The sequence below is a fragment of the Phaethon aethereus genome (assembly GCF_964289735.1).
Source record: "Phaethon aethereus genome assembly, chromosome: 12".
NCBI lineage: Eukaryota > Metazoa > Chordata > Aves > Phaethontiformes > Phaethontidae > Phaethon > Phaethon aethereus.
The window spans coordinates 4750025-4775315 of record NC_138588.1 but is presented as its reverse complement, the minus strand read 5'-3'; the positions used below and the strand labels follow the sequence as shown (position 1 = coordinate 4775315).

Genomic DNA, 25291 nt, shown 5'->3' with positions numbered 1-25291 from the left:
CAAAGTTACCTGAGTTTTGTAAGTCAGTAAAAAAAAGTCTAAGAACAGTGGAAATGGCCAGATACATTTTTGTAGTTAAGTCATTGCTTACGATTAAAGTGAATTGCAACTGTGCTAAAAATAGACTATTCACAGAGATATAATAAAATTGATTCAATTAATTTTCGGTTTACTTGTACATAAACAGGTTTCTGATGAAAAATATTTTGCAAGAAGTTTCTTTAAGTCTTTCCTCTTCCTCCTAAATACTATTGCGTGCCTGAAGAAAGGAAAAGAAGTTTGAGGCAGTCCCACGGTTAGTCAGCCGGTCAGTCAGACTCCTATCTTTAATATGGAGACATAACAGTTTTTGCTTTGAAAGCTACATGAATCACAGATCATCCCTGTCATGTGAATCCAGACAGATCACAGTTTGAAGAAAAAAAGGTACCCCAGATGAAGAGGTTTGCCACAGATACATGAATTGTACTAGTGTTTGGAACCGAAAGACAAGAATATTTCACCTTCTGGAACGTAGATTTAATGGATTCAAATTCCAGCACTGTGGTTGTAACTGGTAAGATTTTTATTTTATTCTTTTTTTAGCCAGAGATGGTATGCACACATGCTTGATCTGTGTCATAAACAGTTCCACAGAGGGAAAAACAGTAGCAAATGGTCATACTAGGGAAAAACATTAGCAAATGGTCATACTAACAATTCTAAATGGAAAATAATGTGCTGCTGTGCCTTCCTAAGAAAAATCAGATGCATGTCAGAGGAAACAGACTGCAGTCTGCCCTCTTTACCCTGCCATCCAGTTTGGTTTGTTGTTCATTCTCTCCATGTTTTAATCTTTGTTGACATTCTCTCTGATCCAAACCACATAGCTCAAGGCAGTGCAGGCTAGTATTAGATAAAGCTTACCCAAAAAGGAGCTCTGAAGCAAGAAAACCAGGTTGCATCACAATGTCACACAGTCAGTGTCCAGAATTAGAGTAACACATGGCAAGTTTCAGGGTCTCGGTTTCATGGCAAGGTAAGGGAGATTTAAACAGGAGATGCTGCCTCATCACTGCTAAACTAGACCATTAAATTTAAATATACCAAAGGAGCATGCCTGAACATGCAGCACAAGGGACCAAATTTGGAGCTTCTTTTGCTGGCTATAACTACCACTGAATCACAGTGGCAGAACCACCAGCTAGAGAATTCTGAGCTTTAAAAGGTTAAAGCTCTTAAGGAGTGCTGCTACTCGCTATTCCTCTTGTTGCCACTGGCTCGTCTAAAGGCAATCATTACACATATCTTGACATGTGAGTTACTGGATAATTTTCCACTGCAGGTCATCTGAGGACATAGGAATGAGGTTGATGCTACATCAAAGAGATTTACATCTTGCTGTTTTCAATTAAACTTTTTTTTTTTTTTTTAATAGCTGCAAGATGGGCAGAACTAGTTCGGCTTGCTCTAGATATAACTGCAGTAGAGCTGAATGGGAGTGCAGGAGGGAGCAAGATGTATTTGCTAACCTCTTAAGAGCCTGACAATCTGATTCTCTCCTATGATATTTATGGCATATCCCCTCAATGGGCACACTTCTTAGCACCCTATTAGTTTTTTCCTCCCCTTAGCCATTTAGGTGCAGAAATCTACTTGTTCAAATAGTCTTAGATTAGTGTGTCCCAATAAAGACACAGGTGCATCTTTAAGCTACTAGATAATCAGAGCATGCCGCTGTCATATTTTTACCTGCTCATAATACAGTCCTGCTGACAGTGAGCTCAGTTTATTATATAGTGCCTAATAATATTCAGCCAGTTAGCTCTCCGAGCTGTTGCAGGTACTGTAAAACTCTTCCATTTCTTTTCACAGAACAATTTTATCCTAAGCAGTAGTTTCTTATGACCACCGAGATGCATGTATTTCATTGTGAGCTATAATTCTGCAGTTCTGCACACACATGTACAGAAACGTGCACAACAACTACAGCTTTAGACTGGAGTAGGTGTCACCTTAATTTTGCTCCCAAAGCAAGTGGCACTAGTGAGGTTTTATGTTCCCTGTTAATGTGAAATGAGTATTATTTCCCCTGTTCCCTCCCCATAGTACAAACTTAAAACTGGGGAAAACATTGTCAAAAATATTAGCACCATCGAGCTTTCTCAATATTAAAGAGAAAAGATTGAGCAGTTATGAAATAAGTATTAACAAATTAAGAAATGCTTGAAGTCTGGCATTAATTAAGCTGTCATAAGCCTGCATTTAGGCCTAATTGTCCCCATTTACAAGTACCTTTCACCATGCAAAAGAACAATCATACGCTGTCAAGTATTTATTTGTCCATTTAAGGATTTTAAAATATTTCAGAGTTATAGCATTGAAACCATTTCACAAACTCATTTTCCTGCTACCCAGTATCTAAGACTTGGCAACACCCTGGATTGAGAACAGTAATTGAGATTAATAAAAATAGTGGGAGTTTTCCATCAAACTTTTTCATTACAAAATGCCCATCTAGCTCAAAATTAGTTTTTATTTCTTTTTATTTTAAAAAAAGTCTTTCACAAAAGAGGATGCATAAAAGTAAATGTAGTACTTTGGATTCAAAAGGTCGTTTTCCCTTTCTTCCTCTCTTTTCTATGGGGGAAAAAAAATGAAGGAAAACATTTTACCCAGCACCACAAAAAGCACATTTTCCCTGACAGAAAGCTTAAGTTTTCATTACTTGGTACTAAAAAAAAAAAATACAAATGAAATAAAATTTTACTCTTTCAAACATTTTAATTAAATATGCATATCTTCATCTTAATGAGCTTTAACACTAAGAATGTACATTGACTGGGACCTGGGAGTATTTAACACCAGATCTTTTAGTAGTGGTATTTCTGTGGATGATGATCCTTGCCCAAAATCATCATTTACATGATCTGTCCTGTTGGCTCCAGTACATTTACCAACTTCACTTAAGGCCATCTCGTGAGAAAGCCTTGACCTGAACGAAGATTGCAGTATTAGGTCTTATATCAGTGCATATAAAAAAATGAAAATGGTGTTTCCTTATGCATTATAAAGACTAAATCCTATCTAAAAAACTCAACCTCCATAACCAAAAATATGAAGATAAAGAAAAAAATATGTGTGTGCATAGGTGTCAGCACCTAATCTACTATCGCACAGCAAGCATAGGTTAAAAGCAGTTTCCTTTCTTTTCAGGTTTTGGTCCCTTTAGACAATACCTGGTTAATTCTAGCTGGGAAGCAGTGAAGGTAAGCATTAAAAAAAAAAAAAAAAGAGGGAGGTGTTTTATTTTGTGGAGATCCCAATACAAACTGTTTTTAGGCTTTCTATTGCGTTCAAGAAAGTTATTCCTCATGACTCAAACAGAATTGTGCCTCATGGAGCAGACTCCCAACGTGAAAGAAAGAGGATAATTAAGTAGTGAAACATTATTTGCCAGAATATTTTTGTTTGCATTATTTAAGCACTTACCAAAATATTATTCTTTATTTTTGAAAAGGGTATTTTTTACCCAGGGTGCCTTCTCTGCAACTAACACATGTGCCACAGGTTCTCTCTGTCTTCAGTAAACAGATCATGTCATACCACAACTCATTTTCTCATGTCTGCATGAGGCAATTTCCTTTCATACAAGTGTAGCCTATTGAGTTCTTACTGCCTACTTCAGAAACACAAAACCAAAAGCATGCCAATTCTAAGTATCTTTTCACATCTCACCTTTGGCTTCCACTTTCAAATGACAGTGAAGTCTGCAGTTAAAACTGAAAACAAGGTCATTCGGATTTCTTTCCCTTCCATATACCTTGACTAGCAGTAACATGTCAAAGATGGAGTGTTGAAAATTCCTCATTATTTCCTAAGTATGTGGATTTCCTAACTTTAGCTGGGTGATACAAAGACATGGTTTGGGTACCTGGCTTTTTAGCATAAACTTTTATGTTACAACTGTTTATTTTCAAATTACCATTTCTTGGGACACACCAAAGATTTCCACAGATAATTTTCCAGGAACAGGTTCACTCGTTTCTTAAATATTATGTAAGTTTTAACAACATAACTTCTCTCTTTAAATATATCCTAACAAATAAATACCTGACCATTTTATGTAAGAATATGTCTGCTACAATGAAATAATTTCCTAGTTGGTATACTTTAGTACTCTACTTCAATCTAAAGTGTGAAAGGTCATAGTATAAATGTTCAAACAGTAGGAACAGCTGCAGAGATTTGCTGAGCATGTGTAAAAGTAACATGCAAGGTTCATTCACTCTCCCTACCACAGACAATGGCCTTTCCTTGAGTTCAGTTACTCTCATAAGGTATTATGAACAGAGTTGTTTTGAAAGGGTCTTTCACACAAGTTCTTAGCAATTCCAAGCTAGAAAGAACGTTAACAATGAAATCTGAAACTACTTGGGGAACAGTCAAGGTAGTGAAACTGAATTGGAAGATTGGTCCAATATCTGCAAGAAACAACAGATAATACTGGTAAAAATGGAAAGCAAGAGATGTAAAAGAAACGGAGGGGACTATGTTCTATTAGGGAGACTGAAATAAGCCCATAAATATTTAATTCTTCTGGACACTGAAATGAAAAAGGTAGCTATAAGAAGGTATTAGTAGTGATAGAAAGATGATGACTCTACAGAACTGTAACCATATTACATGTTTTGGTGACAGCTACTGAAGATCTGTCTTGAAAATGAAGTGCAATCAAGCCAAAAACATTGAAAAACAGGGAGCTAGTACATTTTTCCAAAGACCAAAGCTATAGCAACTCCACCAACGTATACATATTTTCTATTCTAGCTTTGTGGGGTGAAGAATGCCGAGTGCAACTTGATGTTTGGAAGAATAAATCTATTACCCACTCAAAGTCATGAGGGATGTTATCCCTGTAGGCTAACAAGAAAAAAAAAACCCTTTTGTGATACCTTTCCACACCCCAGTCACCACAGGAGACCCATAAATTATCTTAACTCCAACTAGACATGTGCCCTAAAACCACAAATATTTGTCAGTTGACAATGTTCTTGCTCAGTATTTCCTGATTCCTATTGGTCCTAATTTTGAGTGCAAGACCATCCTCTTTGGGCTGAAAATAAAACATGTTCTTTATCTGCAAGCAAAACAGCCTAAAGCGAAAACACACCGATGAGATGAGTTTTCTGTAACAACGCCATACGCTGGCTATGCCAGAAAGTTATATAACAAGGGCTACAGCATTCCGTAACGAAACAGATGTCAGTCCTTGCGTATGGAGGAGAACAAATCCATTTCCCTCTGATGTGACACCCTCTGTGTGGAATTAATTTGTATTTATACTGGGGATACTGCTTTGGTTTCCTGTTCCCTGGCAAAGGTGGTTAAGCCAGACAATTCAGGGAAATTTGCTGCAAATCTGGAAGTACTTTGAACATTGATAGGCTCCTCCACGCTAAATAGCAATCTCATGGTATTGTTCCATCAGCCTTGTTTACATGAGTAGCCCTACGGTCTTCAGGAAGCTTATGCACTTATATTAAAGATAGCAAAATTTAGTATTTACATCTGGAAATAACCCTGTCTTGGCTTTGGGTTCCTGCATGGGTCATTAAAGTGACAATAAAGCCCTCCTGCCGAGTCTCTTTTCTGAGAGCCAACCAAGAGTACACTCAAACTCATCTTCAAGAAAGTACTGAGCAGCCAGATCACAGCTACTAAATATGATTGCTCAGGCTTAATGCCTTTGTAGCATTATCCAGAACTATTCTAATTACTACCTCAAAATGAACTAGGTTCTTAGCAAAAACCTGGATACTATGGCAGCCTCAGTGATGTTGTAATGCTGATGCATGTCATCTTAAGAGAGTTCATATCGCAGAAGGGTCTTCACACCAAAAGCATCCAAACGCCCATAAAAATACATGTCACAGGAGTCCCAGGGTCCTAATTTTCAAAGCACAGCCTCACCCTCCATGCTTTTTGAAATAGAGTCTTTGCCAAAGTGTAATGGCTTCATTTTTGTGAGCAATACTTTCTCTTACACACAACTGCTTCCATAAGATCCCTTTTACCAGCTTCTCCGTAAGATCTGTTGCACTCTGCGTTGCTGATGGGATCAGGCATTTTCCTGAACCTCTTTTCTTGCAGTAGAAAGGATCAGAGATTGATACAGTGAGCACACAGCCCATTCCAATAGTTGCATCCCTCCTATGCCCTCATTGGGCACTCAGAAAAAATCGTTGTATGATATCGTTTCTCTTACAAATTAACTATTTACTCCGACCTTTTGGTGAATAAGCCAATTTCCATTTTCTGAAATCCCCAGGAACTGGATGATAAATATTAATCAAACTGTCCAAATCTCTATTTCTGCTGGTTTAGAAAGAGTATTTGTTCTGAATTCTTGGATTTCTTATTGATACAATGTAGCAGTGCATTGTCCCGTATTGCCTGTTGTATAATATGAAAATAGGATTTTACAAGAATGTGAGGGGTACCCTGTTGTTTTTGCATGAACCCAAGTTCTCATCACAGCACAAGACAAGTCACACACAAAGCATTCATCAGCATTGCATCCACAGAGTTCTCATTCCTCAGCAAGTACCCCTCCAGTGTTTGGGGAAAAGGATAGTCAAAGGGATCTGAAAGTACAGGTGAACCTGTCAATTCAGGGTCACTGAGAAAAGCTTCAGAGCTTTTATAGGCACTGTCACATGGCCCAACATGGTTGTCTAGCACTAGGAAGACAGCTTCTCTTTTAGAAACCTGTCTCACTAAGTTTTTCATGGTTCTCAGAACTCCATTCACCTGAAATACCCTCCTAAAATATGCATGAAAGCTCCACTAGCAGCAGCTTTAACTCTTGAAGTGCTGGACATTCTCTCTAAAGGAAAACACCACCAAGTATTTACTCCACATTTGCTGACAGATCACATTGAGTTATCATGATGTGTTAGTTCGTCAGCACCACATGGGACCACCCTCAGAATCCCAGTTCCCCTGAATTTTTTATTCCATGTTACAGGTTGGTGGTCCCACCTCATAAGCGTTGATCCAACCCTGTTTCTGTGTCTCCTCCAGAAACGTCTTGTCAGGCACTTGGCAGCTAAATAACCTATCAGAGCAGTCTACCATCAAGGTCAAAGTCCCCAGTTAATAGGGCACAAATGTAAGTTGAAAGACAAGGTACACAGTAATTAAACTGTTAGTGCAAAGAACAGGTCACATTTCCAACTGCTTCTGGGAACTATGTTTGCTATCGGGAGATGAGGATCAGATCTCTGAGTGCAGTTTTTCATCCTGCCACTGACCATGTGGTCTTTGGAAATTTGTCATTTAATCTCTCTGTCTCTCTCCCTCTCTGCTTTAGTTTCATCATCTGTGAAATTAATAAGACATTCCTATTTAGTTCCTTAATTTCTGTTCTGGAACTTTCTTACATCCTTAAAGCTTTAAAAAGGTATCTGCAGCATATAAAAAAACCCCAAACCAACAACAAAAACCCACCAAAAAAGCAAACCAAAACCGAACAACCCAACAAACTTTGTCTGCAACATACTTGCAGACTGACCGGGTCAGCTGAAAACTTCTGGTTTTCTTTCTGCACTAACACAAGCCTTTTTGAATGAGGTTCATAAAATGTACACACGCAGTCCCCTGCTCCCCCTCGCTCCTTCCTGGCAACCCAAATCAGTGAAAACTCTGGCAAACTCAGTGAAATTTTCTGGAGTTTTCTAAAAGTTCAAGATGCTTCTAACACCCAATGTGACACACAATCACCGCATCTGAGCTCAACTGTTCCATGCAAACTACTTGTATTTAGGGAGGGCTGTGTAATAAAATGGGCCAGAACTCCAGTGGCCTGGGACTATGACTACAACTCACCAACAACTCAAGGTCATCAGCTGATAATACTGGATTTCATTTCCCTTTTAGAAAAACTTCACGACAAAGAATCCTCACGCTTTCTTTTCAACCACTTCTCCCACAAAAAAGTCCTCCAAAACTTTTGTCCTCCTTTGAAGTTTCCTTTGCTGTTTCAACTACAAAAGACAGGCACTTGTTTACTGAATTAACTCACCAGCGTGAGCTCTAGTTTCCAGATGCAGTCATCCTCTTCAGTCTCTCACCTTGAATGCAAAAATGGTTTTGGTTAAGGCTGAGACAAGTTCCATGTTTGCACAACATCTGGTCTAATGGGGTATAAGCCCATGGTTAGGATTCTTAGGCAACAAAGTAATACACGTTATTGACAACATGCTGAAATTGCTTAGGACATAGCAAACTATCTTCCTTTGACACAAATTTTCAGCCCTTTGCTATTGGCCAGCTTCTGGTTTTGTCCTGCACGAAAGTATTTCTGCATGTTTCTCCCATGACAAACAGTGACAACTGAATGTTAGTCCAGAGAGCACGAGAGGAGAACAGCCTAACACAACTTACTTTGGGTCTCCACATTCTGTACCAAAGCTAAGGATAGTTGAGTCCTCTAAGCCTTACAGTTAAAAAAGGAAGAATCTCATTAAATGTTAAAAGTAAAGATGCTTTAGAAAAGAAAATGCTAATTGTGAACCAGCTGGGGTTTTCTTTTTTGGAAGCTGACACACAGTACAGCATTCTTAAGCAAGATGATGCAATGGTGTCTCAAAGACTGTCAGCGCCCAGAGGAAAAAAGGCTGGCACTGTTCTCTAAATGTGTTTACTTCCCTGCAGCCATTGTTTCCTTGCTTGTGTCAAATAGTTTATTGAGCACAGCTAATCAATGTTTCCGCTGACAAGAAAATTGGAACAGTTTATATAGGAAGCCAGTGTTGAAGGGCAAATTTCCCAGTTAGCACAGCTTAGAACTGTGGGCCTCACCCACACGAGTATCCTTAGTGAGAAATGAAAGCTTGAGAAGACATTTAATAAAAAGTTAGAGGTTTCTTGGGCTAATCACATACCTCTGCTGCTGACTTTTTGCCTATGTTCCCCCTTAGATACTTCATCTGTTCCCTCCTTTGGTAGTGGTCTACTCAAATGCAACAGGGATTTTCAACCAACATTTTTCTTTTCTGGGACAAAGCTTTCTACCTCAGATGCATTCATTCTGTGTCCTGCCATTGCAGCAGCCTGCCTTCTACTTAGAGGCTTATGCCTTGTTCATTAGCCCTATTGCACTGACAGAATAATTTCAAGTCATTTCCACATGATGTTTATTCTCCAGACCATCTTCCAACCATCTGGCCAATCTGCTGCTTTGAAGGGCACCTTTGTTTCTTTCACCTCAATCCTGGGCATAATTTTTGTTTCCTTTGGGCAAAGGTCCAGTGCAGAACTTCAACTCCACATAAATGACAAAGAAATAACATCCCAATAGGTGACATTTCATTTTACTAGAGAAACATATTCTAGACCAAAAAAGAAATTGAGCCCATTCTAAATATGACCCTCTTCCTGTTGACAGTCCCCTCCAGCACAGCTTACCTGAACCTGTTCAAGCCAGCAGATCACGTGTCATGTGAGTGGACCGCTAATGTAAATTCTCCCTCATTTGTGTCTCTTCAGAAATGCAGGTTTATCTACTAGCTCTTTCAGAGGCACAGCTCTTGTCTGTATTAAAAGCCTATTTAGATGCTTTCATGTGTGGACTCCTTTCCGAGAGATCCTGTATTTCACGGTTCCCCAGGGACCAGTCCCTAAGCAATAACCACTCCCACCCACTGGAGACCGAGTGTCCCTTTGGAAAACACAACAATGGCTCCACATGGACATGACATTAGGAAATTGGTTAGCACATTTTAGTCTCCTTCAGTTTAAAAGAGGGAGAGCTACCACGAGACAAATGAATCTCACTGCAGACCAATGTTTAGGAACCACAGGCTTAGACAGCATTACACTGCTCTTCGTATGTTTTCTCAGTTGGATCAGTCCAATTTCTTTGTCATCGTCTGAGAAATCCAGTGCTCTTACAAGTCCCTCTTTTTTTGTGAACACAGGAGCTGTCCAAAAGAGGCCTTGGTAAAAACACAGATCTGCGTATTATGCAGCTGCCGGTGGTTTACCAAAAAGCAAAGGAGCAGGTCTTTGCGATATGGACAACTCTTCAGCCACTGGTGAGTAATTAGAAAGTTACACGTTTTTTCCCCTTCATTTATGAATATAATTATTCTGCGTGGAGTTTTAAAAAGATCTCCGAAAGAGTACTGCACAATGTGCATCAGACAACTCTGGAAAGTGACTATTAAAACTGTGACAGAGGTTTCAAACTGAAATTTGGAGCACACAATAATTAGCACGCTGTTTTAACCCTGTGCCATTTAAACAGCGTAATTGCACGTTGAATAAGGAAAAAAAAAATCCACCATAAATTGCAAAAAAGGTACCACAACTCTCAAGTCCTCAGATGACTAGACACAACAAACTAAAGCATAATTTTGTTCTCATTTATAATCTCTTATTGAAGTTTTCTTTAGGCCTGAGCTACAGCAAGACTCCCTGACTTGAAGCTAGTACTTCACGTAACGCTTGGCACTGTTGCATTAAATCTTTTTAAAAAAACAGGTCTCATTTTTAATTTCCTGTTATTCACTCCGGTGGGAAAAAAAACAGCTCACTGTTCACGTTGGGCTGGCTTCATCCGCCAAAGCAGTCATCATCCTTGAGCAGTGTGGGAAGAACAAAGGCTACCAAGAGATGGATGCTTGTGGTTTTCACCCAGAAGGTGGCTGTTGCATGCTAGATGGCCCGGAAAAGATTGAATCTACAATTAATATGAAGACTCTCTGGAAAAACATTTCACTGGAAGGGATTGATATAATCTTTTCCAGAGATGCGGGAAGGTAAACATTGCATATTGGGGTCTCACAGTAAAAGCAGAAGTAACTCTATCAGTTCATTGAAGAATCGTTGCAATGACTGTTCCTCCAACCAAAATCACTTTGAAGCAAAGTCTTCAGGGGGGCACACGTATGTAATTGGGATAAATTTAAATTTTATGTAAAGCAGCTTTCATGAAAAACTAGGGCCAGTAGATATTTTTCCATGGATTTGTAAATTCCAGAAGAAACAAGTTTCAACATAGTGTACCCTGTGATTAACAACCTCAGTAAACCTGAGCTATTAAGAGACTCTGAAAGCAATACTGACTAGTAGCAGATTTTAATCTATTTTTCCCAACTGGGAGGGATACAAAATGTAAATACATACACTGAAGAACAGAGCAATTACAGGTACCTTTAGAATGATGTCTGTGATCTCATTATGTGTTTCAGTAGTACTGAAGCAATTTTCTATTATGCTAGTCTTCATTTAAAACACAGAAAATGCCATGTAAAAAAAATAAAAATCAGCTAATTTTGGCCCTTGATTTCAGCATTTGCACTTGCAAGCTAAAAGGTAGGGTGATATGGAAAAAACCCCTCCAGATGGTGAGATTGTATGACTTACACAAAAAACCTGTATTAATCTACTAGAATGGCAGGGTTGTAGTTTCCAGTGGGCTGTGTTACCTTTCTCATCTCACTTAGCTTACAGGAGCCTAGAAAAGAATGCATGTCTTACTATTATTTAAAATTCCTTCTGGGTGGGTGTCTGAGAAGCCAAACCATCAGATAAGGAACATTTGTTTCTCAAACTTGGTTTATTTCAGCATTTCCTTTATTCAACTAAGCAAATATGTTTTGAATAATTTCATAAACCAGATCTGGTTTGGCTACTTAAAAGAATATTTAAATTTAAGCAAAGTTTGCTGTTCCTTAATTCAGATTTCTGGTTTTGTTTTCTTCTGTATATTGCAGGTATATCTGTGATTACACCTACTACACTTCCCTCTATTACGGCAATGGAAGAGCAGCTTTCATCCATGTGCCTCCATTATCCAAATCAGTAACAGCAGGCACTCTAGCCAAAGCACTACAGAAAATTATCTTAGAAATGTTAAAACAGTGTGAGGAAGAAAGAGTGTAAGATGGATCATGTAAGAAAAAAGAAGATTTCTTAGAATTCAATTCCTTAACTCTCTTAAATGAAGCAAATGCAGATTATTTTAAAACCTTACATAAAGGAGTTTATATTCCATGTTATTTTCAGTGAAATCTCCTTGCAAAACCCAAACAACTGTTTAGATCTCTGCTGTAAAAAGCTCGAGAGAAAAAACAAAGGACTGGCAGTCTGTATTGCTAACAATGATAAGCTTGCTTCAGACTTAAAGAAGGTGTGAAACTGGACTTAGAACATTTTAGATGCTTAATCCTAGTTCTGATGGCTAGAAAGACATTAATAAAGACTTGCTGAACCAAGGTGGATGCTTAGAGCCCTAAGGAGATTGAGCATTGGATGGATGTACCCGAGGTCCTCCTCAGCCCCTGTCCAAGTCCAGAAAGAGAGTTCAGCCATAAAAAGTGCCCACATAAAAAAAAAATGCAACTATTGGGGACAACAAAACACATGTAGGGATCCCGTTATATGTCATTTTATAACAACTGACCTACTCTAAATGCTGGTTTCCATATCAGAAATGGGCTAGGAACCCAGGGTGACTTAAGCTGGAATCCAGCAGGAACTGCAATGCTAACAGTAATTTGGGTTTCAACTGCCCGAAACCACCACTTACCCCAAATGCTCAGTGCCTGTCCCAAAGAACCCTGTAGTCCCCCCCCCACAGCACAGCACAAAGACTTTCAGTAGAACAGGTCATGGCGATTCAGGGACTTACACATCAAAATCAAAGAGCAAACTTGTCCCAAGAAAGGCAACCATTGAAGCACCGCGCTGTGGCACAGTCTGTTACTTACAAAACAGGCACCAAATGAGATCCCAAATTGTAAAACTTGGAATCGGACAGTGACAGATCGTGTCTGTGCCTCCCCTCCTCCATGTCTCTTAACACCGCTATGTACAGACGGACTGCGCCACAGCAGAGGTTTACAGCACTTCCCCTTCAGCACACAGGGGATGGCAACACACACTCCCCCAGTAATCTTGCTAGTACCGTGGCAGACGAGGACGAGATAAAATTAGCAGGTATTTTTTAAAACCAGTCACTAAAACAGGCCAGCAGCAGCTTAACCTGGACACTGGGACTTCTCCAGGGAAACAAATGCCTGTTCCTCGAGTATCGTGTCAGTAAAAAGGACAAGAGACGACCCTAACGGCACAGACAGCTGATGAAACTTTGGGCCACCACCGTGTCTTATTTCAGTCAACACGTCAACCACAGGAGGGTCAGAGGAACTGGAAACGCCAAGATAATTCTGGTTTTCTTGCCACTGTCTTTCCCAATGACTGTTACAGAAAACTGATAACCACATGGAGATGGCTGAATGCCTCATCTGTGGGTTGCTGTAAGGGTCAATAAGCAGGTTTTCTTCAAATAAAAATCTATATAAATAAAACCACCTTACCTTATTCAAGGGAACTACCTACTGCAAAACAGGACTCAAAAGTCCCATTGAGAAAAGGTCCACAAGCTGGGTGTCACTGGATGAAAATACTTGTGATCTCCACACAACATAATGGCAGTACTGACCTCTACTAAGATTTATTCAGAGTAGCTCAATGAAATGCAGCCAAAAAGGGCAGATTTACTCTTGAGTTTTCTAACCTGTACTTGCTTTGCATAAGGAGCAACAAATTCAGAAACAAGCAAATGCATACAGAATTCTTTTATTTAACTTAAATCATGTAGTACTGAAACTACTAGAAAAAAGCAGAGTAAGAGAAACTAAAGGAGCCTTAGCTTCAGCCATTCAAAATAGACAAAGTTTCTTCTTTTCATAATGTAAAGAATCCCGAGTATATCGCAATAACAGGAATAAATTCTTACAACAGAATATACAAAAACATTTTGAAATTTTTTTATCTACTGATTCATTTTAATATAAACACAGGAATTTCTTTAGGAATAATTTATACACAGCAAGTCTTTTTATGTAATAAATTGGCCATGTTATTGTTTAATTTCTCTTAAAAAATTTAAACAAGAAAAATTGGAAAATGTTGTATTTGCAACTGCATCCATTCCTTAGCACTTTCTAGTTTTGTTTTTGTCCCAGAGGTAGACAAACTCTGGCCAATCCTTTCGTCTCAAACCTCACTGGTTCAGAAAACAGAAGAGCTGATATTCAAGCAGTATCTGAATCATCATAACCCTTCAGCAACGCGGTTAGTCAAATTTGGGGGGAGCGAGGGGGACGGGATCGTCAATATTCTTAAATAAAAATAAATAGGGACCCTGCCTTGCTCATTTCAACAAAGCTTCAAAATGGCGCTCAACATCTTTAGAGGCTGCACACAAACTTTTAAAGTGATAAGGAATCTGCAAATAGTTCTTCAATAGTAATTATGAAAACTGTCTTCCCACTTTCTCTTACGCAGTCGCACCCTTCCAACCACATGGCCACCGTAAAGCAGGTACTGAACAGCACGAGTGAGACTGGGTAGCAGCAAAACCCGTTCTGTTTCCCCGACCAGTGAGGTTCTTGTAATCTGTTAAGTTAATTGCCCTAGACAGTAAAGTGAAATGACCAGTTAAGATGATCCCACCCCAACCAGAGGGCTCTGGAAGACCAGGATACTGAAGATACAGAACATTTCTCCGCCTCCTTTATTCATTTGCTGTACGCTGGGACACAAAGCTTGGGCGGGTGGGGGGAGAGGGACACGCCATGAATTGGACAAGTCAGCGATCCTTTTTGGCATATTGTAAAGCTAGCTAGTAACTGGTACCATCGAAAACCCTGATCACATACAGACACACCCATACGCAGACACAGGAAAGTGCCCTTAAATTATACTTTAGGCATTTATAAACTACAAACATTTTATAAAATTATTCTATGTACTTACAAAATGCAATGAAACATTTAATTAGTTCTTGTAAACCAGATCTTCGTCAACTGACTACCCGTAATCTACTGGACTTAAAGCCCTATTGAAAATGCTAATGGATTACTAATCAACGAAACGCATTTAAAAAAAAAAAAAAAGATGAGCACACACGCATATGCACACACACAAACTAGTGATAGTCTTAAGGTACTTGCAAAGCAGACCAACTAAGTTGAGACTGATTCAGACAGACCGACGATAACAACCGCTAAACTGCTGGCAATGAATTTGCCGCTCCGGCTGGGAAGTCCAGAGGTTTATTTACAAGTCCCAACGATCAGAATTGCGATACCCGAGCTCTGATGCTGCCCCACGTTACCAAGCTCAGGAAACTACCTCAAACTTCTGCCAAGCCCCGTGTCTTTGTCAGTGCCCATTTCCAAACCCTTTTGTTTGCCTGCGCCTCCGCACAAACCTTTCTCAATTTCGATTACCTGGCTGCGCTCAGTTTCAGAGGCCGTTCATGGTCTCTGAGCAGCCAGTTTCTGAACTGAGGCGTCCTTCGAAGCCCTCCTGCCTACTTAACAGTTCTGTATCTTCAGCACCGCTGGCCACTAGTGTTGTTTCTACACATCATTCTTCAATTCTTGTCTGCACAACTACTCGTGGGTTAAGTTGCAATATCTGGCTTGTATCACTGGTTAGTAAGGAGCAGATCCCTTGCACCTTCCTCCACTGTTGTTCAGCCCAGTGATGAAATACACTGTTGACAAAGTAAGAATAACAGGAAACAAGTGTCACTCGTACTAATGGAATGAAAAGTGTTTAAATATATATATCTATATTATAGATATACATATGCAGATACATATATGTATATATAGATATATACGTATGGGGTTACAGCAACAATAGGAGTGTTGTTCACTTGGACTTGGAGCGTACTGGACGCCCCTCTGCAGCTCCCAGAGGACCTGACAGCAGTTCCATCTGGCGACCAGTCATCCTGGGCAAACCGGGCCTTCTTTCCTTTGTTTTTAAAAACCAAGAGGAGCATCAGTGCGAACGTGCCTAAAATCATCCATCACTTAGAACCAGCTTTAAAGAGCAGAGGCATCCCGCTGAGAAAGCCTTGGTGCGCACAGGCTGGTCTCACACCTTCCATCACGCTCGGCTTCTGTGTCTAGTTTTATCGCTCCCCCAAAAGAGCGTCTTGTTTAGTACCACGCAGCCGACGCTTCTGTCTTTACGTAGGAGCCACGTTCCTTCGCAACCAAACCACCTTCTGTGCCACTGAGCAGCTTTTAAATGTGGGTCAGGTGAGAACGATGGCCGAGCACTAAAATCGGAGCCGCCTGCTCCCCACAGCGATGCCAATTTGTTATCCTACTTGCATTAAAACACCTTGGTACCACTTGTCAAAATGCTGGTTTTCAGGGCTGGGTGGGCTTTTGGTTTTAATTCATAAACAAATTGGATTACTTTAACTTTATTCAAACATAGCTGAAGTTCTAAATAAATTTTCCATACCAGACAAGCCAGTGGTCTCAGGGAAGAACAACATTACAAACCATATTATGACTCTATCAAGCCAACATTAATTCTCAGTTGTTCACATGCATAAACAACTTGGTTTACTGTCCGAGGGAAGTCTGCATGAAAAACCCATGTGAATAAAGCTATTCAAAACGCACAGAACACAACAAAAAAAGCTATGGAAACAAACAGAACAAAAAAGGAATTAAGCTTGAATTGCAAACACAGAACGCAATGGTATCATGAAGGTGGTTTGGTCCAGGAGAGCTGACTGTCATCACGCATGCGTACGTGATGTCACATACGACTGTCTTCTACTGAAGTGCTTTTTGAAATGTTTATCATGATGGGTGCTATGTCATTAGTGTTTCTTCCTAACGCATTTTAAAACCACCTACATAGAGTTATAAAAACCAGTAACTTGGACAGTTTTAACAAAACCCTCCTAGCCAGCTGAAAGATCTGAGGATCTCCAGTTGTGGTAATCAATATGTGCAAGAGAGAGGAACAGTCACTGCACCAAAAGGTCACTGGAACCTAATAAAAAAATGGAAAAATCAAACCAACCTAGTAAAAACTTTAAACTTTGCTGGTTTCTCAGGGCTAGAGAGAAACGCTCCCTCCAGAGACAAACTCTGTAGTACTTAACCACAGCGCTGTGTATTCAAGAGGCCGTGTACAACTCGAAGGAGCCAAGCACCACATTATTCAGATACCACAACCAACACCTGCACCAACAGCTGCCAGAGCTGGAAAAAGAGAAACTTTATACATCAAGTTGATGGCAAGCTCGTGTTAGTCCTGTGTGCTTGTAAACCAGTTACACGCTGTCAGAGGGCAGTTAAAATTTGATGGCTGGTCCATCAGAATCCACAGTTACGAAGCAAATAAACAGGGGAAGAAAAGGGAACTGAACGTTTACTGGCACGTTAAAAGAAATCAATTCAATGTTAGTTTTGAAAAGAAAAATAAAAAAATCAGTGCTCTCATCAAACAGAAGCAGCAAAGATCCAAAGCTGGAAACTCAATGTAGTAGTATCATCGGGCAGCCTGTGACAGGTTTTTTCACTGATTTTTGGTCAAGAACACAATGCTATTGCTGTACCAGCCCATTTATTTTTAGGTGCCGGTTCAGCCAAACATCTTTCTGGTGCTTGTGGCATCTGAGGAAAAACTGGCAGGAATGACTTAGCCCATTCTACAGAACAAAGAGGAAGACCGTTCCCTTTACACTAGCAATTCCTCTGGACCTTCAAATGTTATAAATGATTGATTTCTGTAACAGATTTCATCAAATGCTCATAATCTGAAGTCCTCGCATTAGGTCAGTGATGTCTCCACTCATATAAACATGCGGCATTTTGTTGCTGACCTGAGGAATGCCATAGGAGCATATTAAAGAGCCTCTGTGTCTCCCTAAAGAATGGTCACCCCAGGTGAGACAACTCTTGGATTTCTCCTCACAATAATGAACCTGAACCAAAAAATTGGAAAAACTCCTTGGAATTGAGGCAAAAAATTCTGAGTGACCCTTTGTGACGGGCAATGACTGTTCCCCTCCGGAACCTAGAGCATGTGGTATATGGAGTGAGAGGTTACCAGTATCGACGGCATTTATTGGCTGCTGAGAAATGTGAGATGTATTTTTTTTATATACACACATATAAAAAAATAAGAGTGAGGTAGATAAATGTTTGAAAAAAAATCAAAAACTGTCCCCCTGTCATACTCAAAAACCCTTATCTCAGTATTTAAATTTATTATGGGGCATCTCTACAGTGATTTAAACTGATATCACAAAAATAAATAAAAAATCCTACATAGAATACCTTCTTAATTAACTTTTTTGTCTTTTTCATTTTTAAAAGGGAAAAATAACTACGGGACAGAGGCAAGAGAAGATAATGGGACCTAAACTACACAAGCAAAAAGCACTACAAACTTTTTAAAATCTCCAGTCAAAACTAGCAATCAGTATATTTTAATTCTTTGTTCTTACTCAAAAGATTTAAACATTTCCATCCCAGAACCACCTCTTCACTGCCATCATTTGGTTGGATCAGTGCTAAACGAAGGCTTGGATGCTGTAACTAATGCAAGATGAGCAACTGGTATGACTCCTTGGTTGTAGACTTTGACAGCCCCCTCCTTCCCCTTTCACCAAGGCTTCTGCAACTGAACAAACAAGCTTACTCATTTTCTTTTGTTCTGAGGTTTGGTCTACGATTTAAGCCACAAGCTTGTACTTGTACGGGTTTCCATAGCTGCCAACACTTAACTGTTTGCTAGCCATGCCACTGGCCCCAGCTACGTGCTTTCCACCCAGCCCCGTGGAAATGGCGTGGTGGGTTTGGTGGTGGTTGGTTTTTGGTTTTTTTAAACCAGGGGTGCGAAGCACAGCCCGGGGCACCCTCCACGAGGGCTTCCTCATTTGGAAGGTAAAGAGCTGGGGTTTGCTGGAGCCAGGAGTTCAATGGCCACGCTAAGAACGCCTGGCATCGCCAGCTGCAACTGGTAGAGCTCTTGTTCACGGGGTGGAAGGGTTAAAATAGTCGTCTTAAAAATCAGTGACCCGAAAGCCTGGTGTCTGCTGTTGTACCCAAAGAACGAAATAAAATAAAAAAATACATCTACGTGTGTGTGTGTCCGTGTGGGGAGCGGGTGTGGGGATGGGCGCATGGGTGTGTGCCACAACCAAACCAAGCAGGGTGGGGAGGAGGGGTAGGACCCTTGTACAACAACGAATATAAACACTGAACAAGAATGTACTAAATATTTAACCTTTTTTTCTGACCTGAGTTTGTATCATGCCTTGCACTGTAAGAGACTCGCATGCTGCCTGGGCAGAGGTTAGCGGGAAGGAAGGAAAACCGGGGTTCAAAAACACCACAGCACTGTTAGAGTGTTTCCGTGCGGGGTGTCCCGTCTTTCTCCATGTCCCCCTCAAAAGCCCCGTAAGCCCACACAGCCAAGATGTTGTAAAACAACTAATGGAGGGGAGAGGGGAAAAAAAAAAAAAAAATAAAAAGAGGAAATGTATTTCTAAAAAGGCATTAAACAGTTCATGGCAAATCATATGAAAGGTATCAGTTACTGGGAAGGAGGAAGTAAAAGTTACACACTATAGTACAAAGCATAAGAAAATTTGTTGAAGTGGGAGGGAAGGGAAGGGAAGGAGGGCAGACCTGAAGGTTTTCATAGATTAAATCCACAAAGGTAAAGAACAAAAAAAATAGCAGCTTTTTTCTGTACAGACATATAGATGAGTATCTGAACCGTAAAAAAGTTATAAAAGTGACACAAAAGACAATGTGTATGCAAATGGATCCATGGTCTAACATAGAACTGCAAGACCCTTCGAGAAGTCTTAATAATAAAGAGAAAAGGTCAACAAAGCATCATATACTTGAATCCGGTTACTGCTTTTTTTTGTCTTCTCCAATTTATGTTTCTAGGTGTTTTTTTTTCCTTGCAAGCCTGTGAAGGAAGGCAGGCTGCAACGATGGAGATCTCTGCCGGTTATTTTCATGTTTTTCATGTTTTGTTTTTTGGCGTGCGGTTGACTTTTTTTTTTTTTTGTACAAAATGCACGTGTTTGTTTAGCTCACCACTGCCAGTTTTGTCCAGAATTCATTGGGATTGGGGATGGGGTGGAGGGAGGGCTGTTTCTTTATCCCATCCCTTTTATCTTCTCCATCAGAAGAACAAAAATCATCACATTTTGTCCAGTTTTGAGAAAAGATCTAGACAATTTAAATTTTTTTTTTTTTCAATACCAGTGTATGATTGAATAGAATGTATTGGTCAGGATCTCTTTTAAACAGAGCAGTTCATTACTGTGCTCCTTCCATGCCAACAAAAAAAACCCAAAAACAAAAACCAAAGAGTTCATTTTTTTGGCAAAATTTGGCAGCGTTGAAAATGGTAACAACCTTGGACGAATGACGGCCCTTTTTTATTGTTTTATGTGTTCCTAAAAAGATTAAAGAGCAACATTAAAAATCCAGTCTTTTTTAGTAGTTTTTTCATGTGTGGGGTTTTTTTTTGTTTGTTTTTTGTTTGTTTGTTTGTTTTTTATAAAGACCTACAGTGTTAGGCAGGTGCTTGCAAGGGTACCGGGGAGCCACCTGGCCTGCGATATCTTTGATCTGATAAAAGTGCTGTACGGTTGAACTTGCACGCAGATATGTTTCCCATTATGAAGCAAAGAGAGAGAGAGAGAGAAAGAAAAAGAAAGAGAGAGGAGAGAGAGACATCAGATCCCAAGTTTTCTGTTGCTATTAAGTGTTAACATTAGAGTTTTAAAAGGCCAACTGTGCGCCCCATGAATGGAGTCCGTTACTGAAACAAACATCTGCTTGCATATTGAAAAAAGAAAAATACGGTAACTTGTTTACTGAAAAAAGGGTTCTCCCAAGTGCAGCTATGGCAGTTCTGAAGATCCACTGAGGTACAGTAGGCTTTTGAATATATTGTAATTTTCTTTCTTTCTTCCCCCAATGCGTGTGTTTTTCTGTGTGTTATTTCTGTGAGATTCTGGTTCTAAGGATCAGCAGGCCGAAGACTGGGGCAACGGTAAGGCCCTCTCGTTCTTGCGTCCCCCGTTCATGTGTGCGTACGGCTGTCTCTCCTCGAAGCTGGCCCGAAGGACCACCACGCCCGGGCCGTTCTCGGCTTTGTGTCCTGAGTGCTTGTCAGTGGGTTGGAGGGTGGAGGAGGGATCTAAAGGAATGCTCTCCATGTTTTCAGTCTCCAGGTCAAGCTCCTCTGTATCCGGAGGCTTGTTCTCTTCACTGTAGAAGAAGGAGACCTCTTTGAATGCTGGATCCAGCTCGTCTTTAATGCTACCGATTATTTCCAGGAAGGAGGGCCTCATTTTCGGATTGTACTGCCAGCACATGCGCATCAATTCAAACCTGGACGGGAAACACACAGCAAAACCTTTTACTGAGGTGTTTTACGAGCCCCGGCTGGAGCCCAGCCAACCGTGACTGAATCGGACCGCGCGCGCTAGAAAATCATTCAATTCCGATGGAAGAGAAAATGGCAGAATTTTTACAGGCAGAGATCCCCGTGTCACGTTTCTTTCTTATCGCTCATTTACTTCTATAGCTCCTGTCTCAACCTTCTCCGCTCCCTTCCACACACTTGCCCAGGTGGATACCTGACATCCAGAAGCATTTCATGCTTTTATTCTGCCTTGGTATTTCTCTCCTTTTCCCCCAAATTATCCTGTGCTTACTCATTCGTACAGCTACATGATAGTGCCTCTCCGAGTATCTTTTTCGGACAACCAATCCCTACCCTATCAATACTGTCGTGGAAAAAAACTAAAATAGGAACTACACACAAGGTAAAGCACCGCTTTTTTCCCCTGAAAGAAAATTACATTAAAATTAATTGTAATCCCCAAAAGACATTCGCCAAAGACGTTCTCTAATCTTTTATTTTAAAATTATGTTGTTTTCATTTACAGCCAGGGCTGCGTTAGTATTTTACGGAGCGTGAGCTCATCTGTTTAAGCACATACACGATTAGATCTGTACAACGTCCCATGCTGGCAAAACAAAACCGCACCATGAAACAGCAATACACACACAGTGAACACAGCATATTCATGACACAGCAAAATTGGATATTCCTGAGAGGTTGCCCTGAACTTTAAACACAACACAAGAAAGGATTTCACTGCCTGTGAATGTGGAATAGGGACGTCTTCTGTTAACACAGCACAAGTAACAGGACAAATTTAAATAAGAAAAGGAAGATAAACATTAATTCTTTGAGCCAATCCTCTGTGTACACGGTACTTGGAGGAACACGCTGAGTGTAGCACGTCACCACTGGCCAAAACGATTACTTTCTGAGCTAGAATAAGAATGGATCTTTAAAAAAAAAAACACCAAAGAAAAATCTTTCCGTTAAGGCAACGTACCAGAGAATCCTTCACATCTCCAGCGTACCTTCCAGCACGGTGAGCTGCAGTCCCAGCAAGAGCTCATCTCCCCAGGGCTGCCAGCCTTCCCCTGCAGGGCTAGCCAGGTCACCTAAACTTTTAGTTTTGAGTCAGTAAAATAACCACGCCATTCCCCCAGTTTCCACCGATTTTCAGAAGGTAAGCAAGCAATTCTATTTTATGCTTTAATTAGCTCTCACTGCCTTATGCCCCAGCAGCAGTTTACTAGATCTCTGCAGCAGTGTTTGGAATGATTATTTTTTTAAATTAAAAATAAACCAAACAAAACCAAAAACACACCAACAAAACAAAACAAAAACCCACCAAAACCTCACTGCTTTTCTGAATAGCACCCAAGTCCGTCACAGAGAAATGTCTTAATATCTCCAGAGTCACTGCCCTAGAAAAAACCCTTTCAAGAGGACTGTCACCGAGCTGGAAAACCCCGGACTCTGAGGCCTGTTGCTGCACATCACTGCACACAGCGGGGTCCGGGGAGTCCGGGAACCCCAGCCTGAAACAAAACCAAAGCAAAGCAATCACCTCCCCCAGAACCTCGCTCCTTGGGAAATACTGCTGCATCTCCTGCTCCTTGGGTGCGTTATGTTCCCAAGTGATGTGAAGCAGCAAAGAGACGGAAAGCTGCCGTGTTTGGGATGCCAACGCTGCATCAACTGAAGCCATCTTAATGGAAGTGCGTATTCCTGTTCGAGCTCAGCCGGCACAACGATGCACGAACAAAAGTCAGCCACCTCAGCACGGCCTTGTGACACCCAAAAAAAAGCTGGCAAAGCCAGCCTGCGCCAGGAGAACTCCCCAGGTACTCAATGCTGTGTTGTAACAGGCACACAGACATATAAACATTGTTAAACTATTGCTTGGTTTTGAGCCTTTAAAAAGTCTTTCATAGCGAAAGTGAAGCCAAACTATAAAAACTGCACTATATCCTCACCCACAAACGAGGAGGGAAGCTTGAGACATAAATATATAAAATCCATTTCTGTTACTTCATTGCTGTTTCCTTTCCAGCTGACTGCTGCGTCCCCGAATAGAAGCGTTAGCTGGAGCCAAGAACACTGGATATTCGCTGGCGCTTCGCCCCGAGGCCTAAGGGCAATGCTAAGGAGATACCACAAGCAGTGGAGTAATGCATGTGACATCAGCACAAACACGGCCATGTGATGTTTCTTTTAAGCCATTCCAGATTTAAAAACCCTACAGAGTTCCCATAAAAGGGTATTTTTTTTTCTTTTTAACTCTGTGGGTTCAAAGACCTTGCTTACATTATCTTGAACAGAAAAACCCCTTCCAGTGGACAAGGGAAGAATTTACAGGCTGTTAGTACAACCTGAGCAGTTTTATAAAGTGTATTTCTGACTGGTGGCAACTGAGCTCAAGGAAGCTGCAGGCATCGTTGTGAGATAAAGAGGATGAGCCAGTGTCTTTCCCATGCATCTCCTGCTCAAAGAACTGAGCAGAAACTGAGTTACTTCTTGCACAGAGACAGTAAAACACAGACAACAAAGTTACTACAGAAGTTACTACAGAAGCTACATTACATTTGAGCGCGTTTGTGCTCTGCATCAGATTGATTTGGGGGGGAAAAGCGAGCAGAGCTCTCCCATCCCGCGGCTGCTACCCGCGGACGTCACCTCTGCAGAGCAGACCCTGGTTTCTAACCCAGCGCTTGTCAGGAACAAAGGGAGAATCAGCAATGCGTAAATAGTCTAGTCATCTACAATACATGTGGGGGAAGCAATTTTGCTTCCAAACCAGAGTGGAATTCCAGCCTCCACAACTTTTAAAAGCCCCATGGGAACACACTGTCTGAGAGCTTCAGCTGTAACAAACCTTCTTGCCACGCAGCCATCACCTGAAGAACACCACCATAACAATGGTAGTACATAAAAACATAACTTATTACACAGGAAGAGGAGAAAAACAGCAAAGCTCCTCCTGGCACCGTCTTATTGAACCATCTGTCTTACTGCATGGTTCTGTCTGTAAAACCATGCAAACTATGCCAAGAGGGTGTAGCATAAGCAGAACTGAGTCTTGTTTCACCCTGTGTAAGTGTAAAAAGCCTCTAAAAATACCGTCCCCTTTGTGCTTAGCCCTTTCACAGGGATTTACCACCTCTCTGAGCCACAAGACAACCGCGCCGTAAAAATCCCCCTTTGCACAAGCATGCGATACACGCAAGCTGCAGAACAGAACCTCTCCGGTTCTTCAAGTGTCCCTGCTCTCTGATCCACCTAAAAAGCTACTGACTCGCTGCTACCAGGGGTTAGCCAAGCACAGCCGCTACCGAGCATTACCAGCGCTGCAGTCTTGGGAGAGATGGAACGTCCAAGACCGCTTGTACCACGTAGTGTTCATGCAGCGGGGGCAAGAAGAGGCCCTTACAAAAACTGCTGCACTGTGGCTGGAGCGTGCACGGCTGTGTCAACACTCATATAATCTGCAAGGTTAAAAATAGTAGATTCGGTGACAGTTGCAGCAAGATTCTTCTCTCTATTCTCATCTACGCTACCCCACAGCAGTCTACCTCCTCCACCTGTTCTGGAGGCTTCTGTATATCAGTATACTTCCCTCTCTCTACAGAAAGGTAAATTTGTGTTCTGCTCGTAATTTTAGTTGTTTCCAAGTCAAACTAAATTAAAGCAAGACCTGTCTCTGCATATGTAGCCTACCACATGGGATAAACAGAAATGCAGTTCCTGGCTCCCCTTCTCTCTTGCTTTCACGTAGTACCAAGCACAAGAAGTATACTGACTTCCCTGCAGCAGGTGGACTTTGCTTTCTGGACACCTTGAGTTAATATTGTGAGTTTAATATTAAAGTATCACAGTCAGTCTCCACCAGTATGAATTTGTGCTGTCTAAAAAATACCTTCCACTGCACAGACGTACCAAGAAACCTGTCTTTAAACAGAATCTTTTAGCAACCTCCACAAAAAGAGAGAGGACCCCGCCTGAAATATGCTGGGGAATGCCTGGCAAGATC

At 40.9% G+C, this 25291-nt stretch overlaps 2 protein-coding genes across 3 annotated transcripts in view; one reads left to right on the top strand and one right to left on the bottom strand.

The window, feature by feature from the left end:
• Positions 1-483: 483 nt before the first annotated feature.
• On the top strand, positions 484-11931 carry PGPEP1L (pyroglutamyl-peptidase I like; the record flags this gene model as incomplete). The annotated part of the gene is made up of 5 exons (XM_082005410.1): positions 484-556; positions 3196-3248; positions 9963-10079; positions 10576-10805; positions 11763-11931. The coding sequence occupies exons 1-5, from the start codon at positions 523-525 to the stop codon at positions 11929-11931; spliced, it is 603 nt and encodes a 200-aa protein (XP_081861536.1). The 5' UTR covers positions 484-522.
• An 8912-nt stretch (positions 11932-20843) lies between these two features.
• The window catches only part of IGF1R (insulin like growth factor 1 receptor), a 189078-nt gene continuing 184630 nt past the window's right edge, over positions 20844-25291 (bottom strand). For both annotated transcript variants that reach the window (XM_082005340.1, XM_082005341.1), the window contains exon 21: positions 20844-21245. In XM_082005340.1, coding sequence (XP_081861466.1) covers positions 20879-21245 — 367 coding nt within the window. In that variant the 3' untranslated portion in view covers positions 20844-20878. The remainder of the gene's footprint in view (positions 21246-25291) is intronic.